This window comes from Camelina sativa, chromosome 9 (genome assembly GCF_030686135.1).
Source record: "Camelina sativa cultivar CO46 ecotype springtype chromosome 9, ASM3068613v1".
NCBI lineage: Eukaryota > Viridiplantae > Streptophyta > Magnoliopsida > Brassicales > Brassicaceae > Camelina > Camelina sativa.
The window spans coordinates 27,513,062-27,530,970 of NC_141888.1; the positions used below are offsets into that span (position 1 = coordinate 27,513,062).

A 17,909-nucleotide genomic window follows, 5' to 3' on the forward strand; every position below is an offset into this window, starting at 1 on the left:
CCGAACAACCCGACCCAAAATTTGACAATTTTTTTTGGTTCGATGTCTTCGTCGTCTACCTTTTTAACCGGTTAAATAAATCTATTGATTTTTTTTTTTTTTCTGATCTTCCGGTTCGATCTCACTCTGTTTTCTAAAAACCTTCGTGTGTTAAGCATCAGATTTGAAGAAGCAAATTGATGAACTCGTAATCTCAATACGGATCTAAGAGGAGCAGGTAAAAGCAAAATGAACAGTTGAAGCTATCAACGAATTTTCCAATTTTGAAATTTCTCAGATCAGTAATCTTTGTTATATCAGCTTCTCTCGTTCTCTTGATCGATCTAAATCGTAATTGCGACGATTATGAACTGGACTTTGTCTTTCAGGAGTTATGGAGTGGGCAACGGTGCAGCATCTGGATCTACGCCATGTTGGTCGCGGTGTGAGCAAGCCGCTACAACCTCATACGGCGGCGTTTCATCCGACTCAGGCTGTAATCGCTGTTGCCGTCGGTTCTCACATCATGGGTAAAGATATCTCCGCGATTAAGTATGAAGTTTCATAGTTGTGATGTTTCGATGTTAAAAAGACCTATTGGTTTGCAGAATTTGATGCATTAACGGGATGTAAGATCGCGTCCATTGACATTGGATCTCCAGCTGTTAAAATGTTGTATAGTCCTACCAGCAGCAATGCTGTTGTTGCCATTCTTGAGGTTAATTTCTTCAAAATGCTATTTTAGAGATTTGGAATACTAGTTTTAGCTTTGGTGATCAGCGTTTTTTAACTGCTTTAATGTTTGTGGATCGTTTAGGATTGTACTATTAGGTCATGTGATTTTGAGACGGAGCAGACTTGTGTCTTGCATTCACCGGAGAAGAGGAGTGAGCACATTTCCTCGGATACAGAAGTTCATCTTGCTGTTACGCCACTCCAACCTGTTGTGTTTTTTGGATTCCCAAAAAGAATGAGTGTTACAGGTTTGGTTAATCAGTTTCTGAGTTCTATTATATTTAGGTGAACGAGTGGGTGTTATTTTTCTGATTGCCTTTTATTTGTTCTTTGTTGTAGTTGTTGGAACTGTTGAAGGTGGAAGAGCTCCAACAAAAATTAAGACAGACCTGAAGAAACCAATTGTGAACATTGCTTGTCACCCTCGACTTCCTGTCCTGGTATGATATAACATCCTCATTTTTCCATCTTAGTGTGTGGAATCTGACTTTGTTGTATATATGGTTAACTTCTTTGTTCAATGTTGTGTCGTTTCAGTATGTAGCATATGCAGAGGGGTTGATACGAGCTTATAACATTCATACTTATGCTGTTCATTATACACTACAGCGTGAGTATAGGAGGATCTCACATGTCTCATTGTCTTTATTTTTTTCACCTGGGATATCCTGAGCAATAGCTACCACTTTTTGTTATCCTCGCAGTTGATAATACTATTAAACTCATTGGCGCAAGTTCGTTTGCTTTTCACCCAACACTAGAATGGATTTTTGTTGGAGATAGGAGGGGTACACTTTTAGCATGGGATGTTTCAACTGAAAGACCTAACATGATTGGGATGTAAGTCATTTTCGTTGCTTATAGCTCTCTGTCAGCTGGCATGAAATTGCTGTCCCTTTTTGCTCATAATAAATCATTTCTGTTTGTTTTATATTGGAACAACTGCAGAACTCAAGTGGGTTCTCAACCCATCACTTCTCTTTCCTGGCTTCCTATGTTGCGTGTACTTGTCACTGTGTCCAAGGATGGATCTCTTCAAGTCTGGAAGACACGGGTTATAATCAATCCCAACAGGCCTTCTACACAAACAAACTTTTTTGAGCCTGCTGGTTAGTCTGTTGTCTCTTAAAGAGGAAATGTCTTTTCCTCCCCGATTTAGGAAGAATTCCGATGGTTTGGTTTGGAAACGTTGATGGTGGGGAAGCTGTTTACCCTTTTTTTTTTTGTACAGCTATGGAATCGATAGACATTCCTAGAATTCTCTCTCAACAGGGTGGGGAAGCTGTTTACCCTTTACCACGAATCAAAACTATTGAAGTTCACCCAAAGCTGAACTTAGCAGCTTTGATTTTTGCAGTTAAGAATATTCATTGTACTTCCTATTGGCATTACTCGCTTAAGTAAAAGTGTGGCTTCTATCTTTGACATACTGGATTTTTATACAGAACATGGCGGGTAATGAAAACACTCAAAATCGAGCAGCTCAGACTAGGGAAGGAAGGAAGCAGCTCTTTGCAGTTCTGCAAAGTGCTAGGGGATCTTCAGGTGAACAGAAATTTTATTTGAACATAACAAGAGATACTCTTCTTAAGCTGTATGGATGTGTCTCTTGAGAGTCGCCAATCCTCTGTTAATCACAAGGGTTGTGGGTTCGGCCAGAGTTGTTTGGTGTCAATATTCTGGTTTCTAACATTTAAAGTGATTAACAGCTTCTGTTCTAAAGGAAAAGCTTTCATCGATGGGTTCCTCTGGAATTTTAGCCGAGCATCAACTCCAAGCTCTGCTACAAGAGCATCATCACAAGGGGTAGGTTGATATTTTCATGCAATTAGGGTTGGAAATTTCGTAAAAAATTGACTATCACGTGGTGTGAATATGCCATGAATTACCGAATGACTCAAGTTTTTCGTATTCCATATGCTTCATAGTTCACTCTATTACTTTTCTGCAGCCAGAGTCAGCTAACAATATCAGATATTGCACGGAAGGCGTTCCTGTACAGTGTATGACTGTTTTACCTTCTTGCCTAGACATTATGTTTGTTTAATTATTAGGAATTATTTTTAGCTAAGTCCATGATTTAATCCTTACAGCATTTTATGGAGGGCCATGCCAAAACTGCCCCAATATCAAGGTTACCCCTTATTACCGTCGTGGATACAAAGGATCAACTTAAAGACATCCCTGTTTGCCAGGCATGTAACTGTTGTTTAGAGCTTCTTTTCTGTAGTCTCTGTTTTATGCCTAACTGATTGGATTATTTGACAGCCATTTCATTTGGAGCTGAATTTCTTCAATAAGCCAAATAGAGTTCTACATTATCCTGTTAGGGCCTTTTATATCGAGGGCCTTAACCTCATGGCACACAATCTCTGTTCTGGAACGGACAACATCTACAAGAAGCTGTACACATCGGTATTATCTGATATCATGTGATTGCGTTTCAATTACTGGTTTCCTTATACTTACAGTACTTTTTTTGTTTCAGATTCCCGGAAATGTAGAATATCATTCGAAGCACATTGTTTACAGTCGTAAAAGGCACCTCTTTCTGGTTGTATTTGAATTCAGTGGTGCTACGAATGAAGTTGTGCTTTACTGGGAAAATACAGGTTCTCAGCTGCCTAATAGCAAAGGAAGCACTGCTAAAGGTTTGTCTAATCATTGGATTCCCTTGCTATTCTTAAAAGAAGTTTCTATCCTGCCTTAGAATTTGTAGTTTTTGAAAACAGTAAGTGGTATCATACTGCATCCAATCATTTAGATATACCAGAGGTACAATGTATGCTATAAAACAGTTGGTGGTCTTTCTGCTGAGTTAGATGCTAGGGTCTACTGCTGTTTACGCTAGAGACTAACGATCAAGGATGCTGAAGGTTTCAATAAGTTATCTATTGAATTGAAAGAGATGCAAGATTAGAATTATTTAAGGCGTTCATCCTTTCTGTTTTCCTGTGTCTCTGAATGTGTAAACGAACAAGAGAGGACTAACCTCAAAGCTTACCTTTTGTTATGCAGGCTGTGATGCTGCCTTTATTGGCCCAAATGACGATCAATTTGCAATTCTTGACGAGGATAAGACAGGACTGTCTATGTATATCCTCCCAAAACTTACCACAATAGAAGAGAATGAGAAGAATCTATTATCTGAAGAGAAGCAAACCAAGGAGACGAATGTTTCTGGAATTCAGGGTCCACAACAATTCTTGTTTGAGACAGAAGTCGATCGTGTTTTTTCCACACCGATAGGTGTTGCATCAAATAAACTCATTCTTGAAAATTACTTATCAATGGGACCATGCCATCGCTAACTGATGTCTCTTTAAATTACAGAGTCCACTCTGATGTTTGCTTGTAATGGAACCCAAATTGGGTTGGCAAAGTTGTTTCAGGGCTATCGTCTCTCAGCTTCAGATGGTCATTATATTTCAACACAAGGCGAGGGACGAAAGTCCATCAAGTTGAAGAAACATGAAATAGCTCTTCAGGTATGAAAATCCCTACAAAACATGAATGTCCTCCTGATTGCTGGTACAAGCAGACTGCAACATCTATTATTACTCGTACTGTTTGCTAGTAGTGTAATAGTTCCGTAGAATTCTCGGCCAAAGAAACTTTTAATATTTAGTTTCTGATTCTGTGACCAGCCCAATAAATGAGGTCGTATTATTCCTTACCCTTTGATGTGGCTTACACCTGGCCAGTTATCTTTTAAAGTAAAATGATCTCCTTCAGAACTTAATAATGACAGGAAAAGGACTCGTCATGTTGGTGTTAGCTGTTCTATTGCCGTAAATAATTGGTTGATTCGAGAAGGATCAATGATATAATTGTTCCTGAAATTTTGGTCAATCAACTTTTGTATTATGTAGATATTTTTAGAGATCTCCAAAGTATTCTTTCCCCCTGAATTAGTTCTATTGTTGTCTCATAATGTACAGGTTCAATGGCAAGAAACACCTCGAGGATATGTCGCAGGGATATTAACAACCCAAAGGGTGCTGATGGTGTCTGCAGATTTTGATATATTGGCAAGCAGTTCGACAAAATATGATAGAGGACTACCATCAATATCCTGATTAAACTATCTATATTTCCTTTTAATCATGCGCATTATATGTTAACGCTATTTATTTTTATGCTCATTGATAATTTGAAAACCTTAACTTATGCGAACTTTAGATCTCTTCTATGGGTTGGGCCTGCCTTACTCTTTTCTACAACAACTGCTGTGTGTTTGCTTGGCTGGGATGGCAAAGTTAGGACCATTCTTTCCATAAGTACACCGTATGCAGGTAAGCATATCTTGGTTCTCTATATGCTAAAGGTGATTTTTCTGTATTTCATTCTCTTAAATTTATCCTCTTTCAACGCAGCCTTAGTTGGTGCCTTGAATGACCGCCTATTGCTTGCTAATCCCACTGATATAAGTCCGAAGCAGAAAAAGGGGATTGAAATCAAGAGCTGTCTTGTTGGGCTACTTGAACCGCTTTTAATCGGATTTTCTACAATGCAACAAACATTTGAACAGAAAGTCGACCTTTCTGAAATAATGTATCAAATAACAACAAGGTTACCCCTGTCCCTTTTTCTTTCTTTTGCGCGTTTGAAATTTGTTATATATAGTGCCTGATGTCAATACTTTGGAATAGGTGTGCAGGATATATATCAATGAGTCTTTTTTTGTCTCTTTCCGTAGCTATCTTTGTTGGCTCCATTCCCATGCTAACTATATTAGCTTTTTCATTATTTTTTATATATATTGGATGCAGGTTTGATAGCTTGAGAATTACTCCAAGATCTCTTGATATTCTTGCTCGAAGCACTCCAGTATGTGGAGATCTTGCTGTATCACTAGCTCAAGCAGGCCCTCAATTCAACCAGGTCAGTCGAGTTCAGTAGATTTTATGACCAGAGCTCTCACCCATAAGATGTGTTCTAATTAAACTGTTTCCAAAAACTTAGGTCTTACGTTGTGCATATGCGATAAACGCTCTTCGGTTCTCCACGGCATTGTCAGTTTTAAAGGACGAGTTCTTGCGTTCTAGAGACTATCCAAAATGTCCTCCAACTTCTCTTTTGTTCCAGAGGTTCCGGCAGCTCGGATATGCCTGTATCAAGTAAGTAAACTTTCTGTGCAGGACATATGTTGTTAGTTATTGTTGGACCGCCTATTCAAACTCATTTTCTGTTGAACTAATATATGTGGGAGTCATGAACTGGACCTTGAAAGTTAATCTCAAGTATTTTTTACCGCCTCCCCAGTCACTATCTATAGTTAGTTGGAACTTGGATATAACACTTCTTGATCCTTGTACCTACATCTCTATGCTAGTTTCTCATGGAAACGTTGGCAAGGTTCAGTCATCTAACTACTTTGGACATTTGGTACTGTAGATATGGTCAATTTGATAGTGCGAAGGAAACTTTTGAAGTAATAGCCGACTATGAGAGCATGCTAGATCTTTTCATTTGCCACCTCAACCCTAGTGCTATGCGTCGTCTTGCCCAGAAACTGGAAGAAGAAAGCGGAGATCCGGAGTTGAGACGATATTGTGAAAGGATTTTACGAGTACGGTCTACAGGATGGACCCAGGGAATATTTGCTAATTTTGCAGCTGAGAGTATGGTTCCAAAAGGACCAGAATGGGGTGGTGGCAACTGGGAAATCAAGACTCCAACCGACATGAAGAGCATACCTAAGTGGGAGCTTGCTGGAGAAGTAATGCCATATATGAAGAACGAAGATGGAACCATCCCCTCAATAGTAGCTGATCATATTGGTGTATACTTGGGATGTGTCAAAGGTAGAGTTAATGTTGTGGAAATTAAAGAAGACAGCTTAGTTTCTAAACCTGGAGGGCTTAGTTTGTTGGGTAAACCTGTACCGGATAAACCTTTGGCACTTCCTGCTGGTGAATCCAGTTCGTTGATGGGTCTGGAATCCCTTGGAAAACAAAACGTAGCTGATGAACAGGCAAAGGCTGCTGAGGAATTCAAGAAAACAATGTATGGTGCTGCTGGTGATGGCAGCAGCAGTGACGAGGAAGGTGTGCCAAAAACTAAGAAGCTGCAAATTAGAATACGAGAAAAGCCAACATCCACCACTGTGGACGTCAATAAGCTTAAAGAAGCTGCGAAAACGTTTAAACTCGGAGATGGGCTAGGCTTAGGAATGAGTAGAACAAAATCAATTAGTGCTGGATCCCAGGATATGGGTCAGATATTAAGCCAGCCTTCCTCAACAGCTTCAACTACAGCTGCTCCTAGTTCTGCATCTGCTCCTGTTGATCCTTTCGCGATGGGCTCATGGACACAGCAACCTCAACCAGCTTCTCAACCACCTCCATCTGGTGTAGCCGCGCCGATACCGGAAGACTTTTTCCAAAACACAATCCCATCTGTTGAGGTTGCCAAGACATTGCCTCCTCCTGGCACTTACCTTTCGAAAATGGACCAAGCTGCTCAGGCTGCAATAGCTGCACAGGGTGTTCCAAATCAAGCAAATAATACTACAATGCCTGATATTGGGCTTCCCGATGGTGGCGTTCCTCAACAGTATCCTCAACAGGCAAGTCAACAACCGGGTGCTTCATTTCAGACTGTTGGACTTCCTGATGGCGGTGTTCCTCAACAGTATCCTGGTCAGACCCAGGGGCCAACCCAGGTTCCGGTTTCTACACAGCCTCTTGACCTGAGCGTTCTTGGAGTTCCAAATACCGGTGATTCTGGGAAGCCTCCTGGACAGCCTCAATCGCCCCCTGCATCAGTTCGTCCTGGACAGGTAAATGTGTATTTGATTTATCCTATGTGTTTGCATGCCACTCAACTTGCTAATGTTCTGAAATCACATATCTAGATAAAATTCGACACATAAATCTCACTGTTGCTTTCTTCCCTATGATTACTACTCTCCTTAGGTTCCACGTGGAGCTGCAGCTCCGATATGTTTCAAGACTGGACTTGCCCATCTTGAACAAAACCAGCTTCCAGATGCACTGTCTTGCTTCGACGAAGCATTCTTGGCTCTGGCTAAAGATCAATCACGTGGAGCGGATATCAAAGCCCAAGCCACTATTTGTGCACAATACAAGATAGCCGTAACTCTCCTTCGGGTAACCAAATCTCATATATCTCCCGTCTTAATAGAAAGTAAAAGATTCTGCTCGAAAAGATAGAATCATCTTATCAATGTTTCTTTCTCCTCTCCCCATTTGCAGGAAATCTTGAGGCTACAAAGAGTCCAAGGCGCGAGCGCATTAAGCGCAAAGGACGAAATGGCTAGACTTTCAAGGCATCTTGCTTCCCTGCCACTACTAGCAAAGCACCGCATAAACTGCATACGCACTGCAATCAAAAGAAACATGGAAGTCCAAAACTATGGCTACTCAAAGCAGATGCTGGAACTTCTTTTATCAAAGGCACCAGCGAGCAAGCAAGAAGAACTAAGAGGACTAGTCGATCTCTGTGTCCAGAGAGGCACATCGAACAAATCTATCGACCCGCTCGAAGATCCTTCTCAGTTATGCTCAGCTACGCTCAGCAGGTTATCAACTATTGGATACGATGTTTGTGATCTATGTGGTGCAAAGTTTGCTGCTCTTTCTTCACCCGGTTGTATCATTTGTGGTATGGGAAGCATTAAACGGTCTGATGCGCTCGCTGGACCGGCACCTGTATCCACACCGTTTGGCTAAAGGTTATAGACGTTATCACAGTTGGTTCAATTAACATCAAGCAAATTTTAAACTAGTTACATGTAAGAACATTCATCGATTTTGTGAGGTTTGTTTTCGGTTTATTTGTGTGTATATGATTTGATTATTTGTATCTGTTTATTTTCCGTACGTGGCTAATACAATTTGTAACGTCACTCTTCTTTGCCCACCATTTGTTTAATTTAAGTCGACACTGCAACACCCACTTAAATTTTTCTAGGCCTTCTCAGTGGCGTGATATGTAAGTTAGTATTAAACACCTTAATTTTTAGATAGCAGTGGTATCAAGCTCTACACAACGTAGTATCCCAAGGTAAAGATTCGAGCGACAAATGCATCTTAGGTTTCATGTGGACATGGATAGTTGATATATATTCCCCCAATTTTATGAATTAGCAAACAAAAAGAACAAAGCTGTTTTCCCCTAATATGGAAATCTTTAGACCTTGCTTGACAACAACCACAAAAATGGAAATATTTAGACCTTAAATCTTTAGTTTTTGTTGTCCCTATAACTCTTATCTAATTGTGTAAAAATTTGAACGTATGTACTTATTGAGAGACATAATATACACGTGCTTTTGAATTCTAATTTACCTCATGTCATTATAATTAACCATATATACTGACATTGCGGACAATCTAAATAAGTATTACAAATCATAATTAATTAATAAATAATATCAAAATGGAAACTTATATATATATGATAGAAAGAGTTTCAGATGGTACGAAACAAGTATTAACCTTAATTTTATTCATGATCTAGAATTATGAATCTATCAATCATAAAGTATTACAAATGGTATAATATGGTATACAATAATTTTAAAAAATACATACTGTAAAACAATGTATTAAATAAAGCTATAAACTATTAAACCTTTTCTAAGCTGTAGGTTCATCGTTCTTGACAGCATGACCAATCCCGGGGCTATGTCCTGGTGTTGTGGGTTTGAAGTCATCTCCTTTCTTATGTCCCATCCCGGGACTGTTTCCTGGAGAAGTAGGTGCGAAATCATCCGTTGTTCCAGTTTTGAAATGATCTTGACCGTTGGCTTTCTTCAATCGTCTTTCTTCCGTGGGTGCGAAGTCATCTTTAGACCCCTTAACATTCCCATTTCCTCTCTTGTGGCCGATCCCAGGACTGTTTCCGGGAGAAGTCGGTGCAAAATCGTCCGTAGATCCTGTTTTGAAGTGAGTCTGACCGTTGGTTCCTTCCGTGTGTTTGAAGTCATCTTTAAACTTTTCAACTTTGGCGTTTCCTTTTTTATGCCCCACCCCGGGGCTGTGTCCTGGGGAAGTAGGCGCGAAATCGTCTGTTGATCCGGTTTTGAAATGAACTTCACCGTTCGTTTTCTGCAACTTTCTTCCTTCCGTGGGCTTGAAGTCATCTTGAAACCCTTCAACATTGGTATTACCTTTTTTATGTCGCACACCAAGGCTGCTTCCTGGAGAAGTAGGCACGAATTTTTCTGTAGATCCAGCTTTAGAATGATCTTGATCTTTTGTTTTCCTCAACTTTCTTGCTTCAGTGGTGGTTGCTGTTTGGGCAAATACCATCGAGATCACGAGAATGGTCACACTGATAGTGAGTAGTTTCATGTTGTTGTTCTTTTTGTGGATTTCGAAATAAGGTTTAAGAGCTTGTATATATGAGTAGTCTGTGCTGAAATTTGGAGTAAGAATGCCCCATAAGAGATTGTATTTATAGTGCCATGAGATTGCTATGTTGCTGTTCATTGAATTAAAAATGTGTGCACAATGGCCACATTGATTGATTATGGACCGTCTGTCTATCAATTTAATAGTATTGATAATACTACAAAGTAGTCATATAATAATATCAAGACCGTCAATTTGAAGGGCTTTGTTCTAAATGAAATAATGTTCGAATACTCACAAATTTGGTTTTCAGTTCCAAAAAAAAAAGAATGTCACGTTTATATTTTTTATGAAATTATACCTTTCTTGTTTATCTAAAAATAAATTTAAAGAGATGATAATTTTTTTTTTATTGTTGATATCAATGTAAAATTTCATCAAAATGGAAGAGATGATAACTTGATGATGATTTTTTAAAAAAATTATTAGCAATCGATCAACGTTCGTATATATGTCGACATTACTAGCATCTAGCTACTTTGACATAGTTCGTTATTGAATTCTCCATTTTCACATGCAATGATGCAAATAGTATAAAATCTATTCAAACACATTAATAACAAGTGGGCACGCATTTTTATTTCGTTGCTCGTGGTTAAATGTAAACAGAAATGCTATAATAGACTACCAATGGACGATCAATATAGCCTGTGTAAAGGAGATTCCAATATATTGGTAGATTGCTATTTTTGTTGAAGGTGAAAATAATATACAATATTTCAAAGTCGGTCCTAAACCTCCCGTAGTGCTCCATTGTTGAATATACAACACATATTTGTATTCCGAAAGTTTTTTTTAACGATGGAAATAACTACATTTGGTTTGAAATTTTTAAAATAGTATTTGAATTAATCGGTTCATTGTTTAACATGAAATCAAAGGCTAAGAAGAGCCGCCCTTTAGCCACCACAGAAATGTATATTTCAAACGAAAGACTATTTTAATATCACACGAGTTTAAAGAACACTAATGATTTGACAAAAGATATTTTTAATTGACCTTTCTCTTCTTTTAAAAGTCGAATGTGAAATGTAAAAATACTAAATAGGATTCTAAGCATGTTGACTATATATATTGCATAATGTTGAGATTTCTATTTATATATAATACTTTTTACATAATACGCATAAGAAGATGATCTCAGTCACAAATATAGAGATCTTCCACTACCCCATGAAAAAGGTTGGCTATACCATCAATGTCTTGTTGTTGTATGAAAAGATTTCAAAGTTAAACAATACTCTTGAATTTTAGAGATTGATACCCTTTTTTTTTTCGTTGATTTCGAATCACTCTCATCATTAATGTTCAATCATAATACTGTACTTAGAACACAAATCTATAAAATATATGAAACAAAATATATTGTGGACTTACAGTTTTCGGAAAGTTTCAGACATTGTAAGTTGAATTTTCCTTTAAAACAACATAGTATTGTATTTTGCACATTTTGTGAGATTTGATAAATGATATATATACATCGTAAAAATATTGGTCATTATAATGCTGAAATGGTAGGATCATATGAGATGAAAGAAAAAGAAAAAAGAAACTAAAGGTGCTTCTGGTTTTGAATCTCATGAACTAAATGTTACCCTAGCTTAAAAATTCGAAACCAGTCTTCAGGTGAGGGGACGAGAATCGCTATATAAGAACCATCTTATTGACTTGGTGTATGTTTGTGGATGTTATTAGTTTCCTTGCCAACTCGCAAGTGTCCGACAACGCCGCCATGCTTCAAAGAATATACCATTCCAAATAAATAATAGTGACAAAAAAAAAAACACAAATCAAAAGAGGGAATAATTAAACCAAAATATAGAAAAGTGAAAGTAGTCAATAGATTCACTAGAATAATGTCAAAGGCTCCATCACCATCAACAAAACCACTATATGGTCCCTACGCGTCACTCACCACTCACTTATTTTTTTTTTGGTCTTCACCTAATTAAACCCTTTTTCATATGTAGGACATAATATCATATTAGTTTAAGAGTTTAATCAATATAATTACCGTGTTGACAAACAAAAGAATCGATATGATTGCCATATATTGACTGTTACAAATTAGAACATAAAAGAATATTCTTACTAGACATCAAATCTCAAATTTGATTCCTATGCCTATTTCTTGTCAATCACCTCAACCCTTAGCATTTTTTAGGCAATTTACAAAAACAAATCTAAGCAGATTGTATTATATCAGTTCGAATTTTATCTTTTACCGAATCAGTTCGAAATATCTTTTTTGTATTATATAATACCCATTTGCTAACCGCTTTTGTAACATGTGAATGATGAAGTGAAATTAATTGTATATGTATTCGAACTAGCATCTATTATATATTGAATGAATGTTGTAAACGGAGCAAATTAAACTGTTAGTGGACTAGACTGTTTTATTTTTGGAACAGGCTAGCTGTAGACTATTTGGTTTACGACATCTTTTTCTCTATTTTTCTTGATGTATATTACATACTATAAATAAAATTTGATTTAGCATACAAACGAATTTGCCTGTTTCAACCATTAACCATTAGAACTCTTTTGTTTGGAAATAGAAGAAGTGCAATATTGGTTGAACAATGCGCATGCATATATTACACAGACACTTGATACTACAGAAAAGGGATTATAAAAGTAACAAAATAGTGGACGGACATGTCTTTTTTTTTTTTTTCTTTTTGTTTTGACATCAGTGAATGGACATGTTGAAAAGTGAAAGAAAGCTCTTTAATTTGGTTGGCTCCTGCACACAGGGAAGTTTTTCCACTAAGGGACCTACACCTACTGTAGCCTCCGCCACCCCAGGCTTCTATTTATATTTTATACAATACAATGTATGTATTGTACAAGTTGTTCTTCTTTTCTAAAGAAACGAGAGAATTTTGGCAACACAATAATGTCTTTTCTCTTGGTGATTAATCACCCTTGATTTTAAATTTAGTCGTCGTAACTCTAAAATATTTCAGACTTGATCATATAATATCCACGTTTAATCAACTTCTCTACCTCTTTATTAAAATGATATGCATACACAAACTTGACATTTATTTCACGCAAGCGACGAGAAACAGTTTGATCACACAAGAAAGAAAAAAAAAAAAACACACACACACACACACAAACTTGACATTGTACGTGTCCCTCGAGGGTATTTTATATATGTGGAGATATCAAAAGTATACATTATCCACGATTTTCACAAAAGTTACTTAAAATAATGGAAAAACGAGTCGTAGATTTTACATGTTGTTTGTTAAAGCGTGAATTTAGGAAGTTTATGAACAAAGAAAATGAAATAAAGTTAAATTAATTAAGATGAAGAATCCCCTATGCTAGGAAGTCGAAAGAAATAGAAAGAACAATTTGAAATCACACGTACGTGTGATTGTCCTAGGACTCTAGGAGGTTTTGAAGTCTAGGGTTCTCTTTAATTATCAACGAGATAATTAATAATGTGATTTGGAAGGTGTAAGCACCTAAAGAGATATAAGGTGGAATCAATTAACTCTCTTAATTATGAGAAGAAACCCATGTTAGTTTAAGTATGATGAGAACATAATGATTGTGCTTACTTGAAGCATTTTCAACTGGTATATACTCTTTGTTTTCTTTTCGAATTCTGGTCGATTAGTTTATATATAAAAGAAAGTATATAATAATATTGCCTAATTTATGAACTGTCGCATTACATAGCATAGAAAAAGGTCGTTATTCCAATATTAAACATCACAGAACGAATCAATTTATAAGGAATCACAAGTCACGATCATAGATTTGTAAGGCTGTTTCAGTCTCACCTTTCCAACCTCAAAGTTGGTCCGTCTCAAATTTTTAGCGGTTCAGAGACATTCACTCTTGCTTTTTCCTTCTTTTGGTATGTTATAGGCATCTTTTTCATTTAATTACACTATTTCGAAGCTTCTTTAGTTACTTCCTGCCCCAAAGGCCAAAGTGAATCTTTATAATGAAAGCTGAGATATTATTCTCTCTCTGATTTGATTAGTCGTACAAAGTGTACAACCTTAGTTTTCAGTGATATACTAGTTTCTCATAATACTAAAGAAGAGGATGGTAATTACAGAATAAAAGACCCTATAAGTATGCCCAAAAAAACAACCACTTATTTTTAAGGATAGTTAGGTAGACATGAGGTAACTATAGTTTTGCTAGCAAAATAGCAAAAGCAAAATTTAACTTCTTATACGGTTTAGCCAAAATACCATTTGCAGTTGTGCATAATTGTGTTCTTTGATTAAATAATGTATCATCTCTTAGTATCTCACATATCAATGAATATGTACATGGAGTAGTACATAGTCGTATAAAATTGCGTGATATGGAATAGAATAGTGCATCATTAAACTCACGTGAAACCATGTACCCTTGTTTCTATTCTATGCATTTATAATCTAACTCAATAAGTTATTTACCAAACAAAAGAAAAGTTCGAGTTTACCCTAGTAGTAAATGTACCCTTGTTTCTGTGATATTTACAACTGTTAGATGAATGTTAGTATTATGTAAACTACTACTCGTGAAACAATTTAATTCTCTACACTTTACAAGTAAAAAAAAATGTCGATGAGAACAAAAACAAACATGAATCATGTGATGTGAAGGTCACAAGAACTCGAATATGTCCATGGTCAAAAACTGAATATTCCAAAGCAGAAAATGGGAATCCAAATGGTCTTTTTGGGCCTATTCTCAAGGCCCATTTCATCTATGAAAATAGTGAAATTAAAAAGTCCAAAAACAAAACATATGTGTACTGTAATGTACCTCAAAATCAAATATCACAGAACAACTTAATTGACATCTAAAAAAAGAAGCAAATACATTTTCCAGTCCCTATACAACAACCACTGAGAAGATTAAAGAAGAAGAAAACAAAATCATATCTGTTCTAAAAGGAAAAGCTCAACAAAGTAGTTGAGCAGAATAACCTAAGGAAGTAGAAAGCTTCAAACAGAAGACCCTTTTTTTGCATTTTGCAAACCCTTTTAGTAGAAAAAGTCTCTAAGATAAGCTAAAAAACACTAATAATCTGCTCGTAGATATTTCTCGTACTCGGTCCCGTTCAATGTCTTGTTTATATCTTCCCAGTTCTTTATGTGATCTGACAAATCTCCTCTATGTATCTTCACCTGTCTGCTTGACAAATCCTTCACAGGAATGTTCAAAAACTCTTGAACTTGTTTCAATGTCTGCATCCAAACACACAAAAGCACACAAACTTTTTAAGTGTGTTGAGTGTTTATAGCAAAAGATAACAACTTTAAGATTGTTTTGAAACGTTACCGTTTGATTTGTTATGAGATCTTCGTAGAAGACAACGATATGACGAGTGGTATTGAAATATTCTAACGCCTTTGCAGCTGAATTCTCTGTTTCTTGTAAATCGTGGATCAATGATGTCGAGTTGATCACGGGCTTATACTTAGAAAGTGCATCTGCCTGCAGTTTTGAATCAAAAAAACAATCAAGAAACCAATCGAAATCAAGAATCCAAAACCACAAAACATTTGTATACATAACATAAAACAAACCTCTTCAGGAGAATGAACATGAGACTTATGAGTCCCATTCAATAGCTTAGCATAACGGTCATAAGAATTTGCCAACACAGAAACCATTCTTCTTAAAGGATTCCTTCTAAATAGAAATATCGCCGAGACACCTCTACGGTTAAAGTAATCTACTATTTCTTTATGGTTAACCATCAAACCCTGCACACAGAATCGTATCAAGAACTCAGTGACTGACTCCGTAACGATTCAAGTTATGTTACTTGTTTATTATACCTGGTTAAGCATCCATTTGAATCCAATAGCAGCAGAGCACTCGTTCTTTGAAGCACTCGTAAACCAATCAAGATTATAAACTCTATCAAGCGTCTGAATGATCGAAGATATGTTTTTTCTCCGATCCAAAACCGAGAAGATCTCTCCGTTAGAACTCACATTGTTATGACTATTCAACAATGTTTCAAACCAACCGCTTCCTGATCTCTGCATCGACAATATCGCAAAGTACCTCACCGGATTATGCCCACATTCATCTCTAGTTCAAGACAAAACAAAGATTTCAATAAGCAAAACAAAACAAAAAGACACATGGACAAGAAGAAGAAGAAATAATAGCACTACATTATTATTACCTATTAAAAGTCTGTGGCTTTGGGTAATGAATCCGAGTAACAAAGCGTAAGGAGTGAGAATCAATAGGACTAGTTTGAACAAGTTGGGAGCTTTGGAGATTGACATAACCGAACTGTTTCAAGCAAACGGAGCAAATGTAGAGACCACAAACCATAGCAAACACCAAAACTATCATCCTTAAGAACAACGGTGATTTCTTTGGTTGCTTTATAACAATCGCTGCACTGTCCTGTTTACAAACCAATAACATCTCAGAATCAAAGAGTCTTTAATTGAGATATCTAAACACTAAATCAAAGACACAACACATGAATCAGTACTAAATCGAAATCAATCTCAAAAATCATAACTTGTTTTCATGAAATCCAAAAAAAAAGAGATTTTTTTTGGTAGATTCGAGAGATTAAACATACATGCAGAGATACCCAGAAGCTTAAATGCTTAATCACAAAGAGATATACGAAAGAGAGATTAAAAAAAGGAACCTTTCCGAATAAACAGATGAACTCCGCCATTGATGTGTCACGGAGCTTATAAAAACAGAGTAAAGTACAACTAAACAGAGGCCTTTACTGCCTTAAGATACAGAGACGAGTTGATGGATTCATGAATCTAGTTCAGCTACAGAGAATCTAAGAAGAAGAAGAAAAAGCTAGAAGCTAAACCCAAAAGAGTCAAGTTGGGGTCTGAGCAAAGATTTTTGTAATAATATATTAACAAACCTGGAAAGCAGAGCCATTGTCATTAAAACATGGCTACTGTCTTTTTTTCCTATTAATTAAAAATCTAGCAATTAAAAGGCTAATTTACAACAAAAAAAAATTACTCTCTCTATCATAACTAGATCATATTTTAGAATTTTTCATATAAATTAAAAAAACATTTAATGTTTAACAATAAATGCATTATTTATTTACAATAACATATTTTCATAATTGTTGACCAATAGTAATTGATCAAACTTTTAAATTTTTATTTAATGATTTTTGAAATTTATAATTTACTAGCATTAATTAATAAAATTTTACAGAAAATCAATTTTTTTAGGATATAAGAAAAAAGTTTAAAAAATTATCTTTGATGATATGGAGGGAGTATGTCTTTTTGTATAAATTAAGTCTCTCTGATCAGGAAATTTATTAACTTCCTTGTTTCTGAATGTTGACAACTTTGTTTAATATATTTCCCATTTGGTATCATTACGTAAGTTGCTATATTACTAAGTTTTAATTAGAAACTTAGAAGTTGACTATCACAAGTTTAAGGTTAATTATGTTTTTTGATTATTATTTTTTTAAAAAAATTGATGAATAAAATTTTAAATTAAAGTGAAAGAGCCACTGTGTCACGCGCGTCAGTCTGTTCTGAACGTTACACTTTTGCTCTGTTCATCACTACTAGTATTGATGAACTGATGATGATACTTTACACTAAAGATTAATAATGACTAATAATTCTTCCATGGTGAATTTTTGTAGTATTAAACTTAAATAAACATTGTTTAGGCACATAATCAATTCAAATAATTACCCTTTGTCTTTATTTAATAACCCTTTGTTAAGCGGATGTTATTATGTCCCTTTTTCGTCTACCCCTTTATCTTTATTTGATCATTTAGTTTATAATTGATGTTAATATTATTTTA

The 17,909-nt window shown here is 36.1% G+C and overlaps 3 protein-coding genes across 3 annotated transcripts; 1 reads left to right on the forward strand and 2 right to left on the reverse strand.

The window, feature by feature from the left end:
* The first annotated feature begins 2 nt into the window (after positions 1–2).
* Positions 3–8,587, forward strand: LOC104711604 (uncharacterized). Its single transcript, XM_087464232.1, has 25 exons — positions 3–217; positions 369–509; positions 588–697; positions 797–962; positions 1,054–1,154; positions 1,252–1,324; positions 1,419–1,554; positions 1,663–1,823; positions 1,946–2,070; positions 2,160–2,259; positions 2,424–2,520; positions 2,666–2,717; positions 2,808–2,909; positions 2,983–3,129; positions 3,203–3,365; positions 3,733–3,963; positions 4,048–4,202; positions 4,656–4,784; positions 4,892–5,009; positions 5,091–5,286; positions 5,487–5,598; positions 5,680–5,834; positions 6,112–7,498; positions 7,635–7,829; positions 7,935–8,587. Exons 2-25 carry the CDS (start codon positions 374–376, stop codon positions 8,409–8,411), a joined length of 4,824 nt encoding a protein of 1,607 aa, XP_087320358.1. The 5' UTR covers positions 3–217; positions 369–373; the 3' UTR covers positions 8,412–8,587.
* A 571-nt stretch (positions 8,588–9,158) lies between these two features.
* LOC104715520 (precursor of CEP9-like) lies at positions 9,159–10,105 on the reverse strand. The gene has a single exon (XM_010432915.2). The coding sequence runs from the start codon at positions 10,035–10,037 to the stop codon at positions 9,321–9,323; it is 717 nt and encodes a 238-aa protein (XP_010431217.2). The 5' UTR covers positions 10,038–10,105; the 3' UTR covers positions 9,159–9,320.
* A 4,792-nt stretch (positions 10,106–14,897) lies between these two features.
* LOC104711605 (uncharacterized) lies at positions 14,898–17,374 on the reverse strand. Its single transcript, XM_010428300.3, has 6 exons — positions 16,750–17,374; positions 16,264–16,493; positions 15,908–16,166; positions 15,653–15,832; positions 15,405–15,560; positions 14,898–15,310 (listed from the first exon to the last, which is right to left on the reverse strand). Exons 1-6 carry the CDS (start codon positions 16,777–16,779, stop codon positions 15,143–15,145), a joined length of 1,023 nt encoding a protein of 340 aa, XP_010426602.1. The 5' UTR covers positions 16,780–17,374; the 3' UTR covers positions 14,898–15,142.
* Between the last annotated feature and the right edge of the window lie 535 nt (positions 17,375–17,909).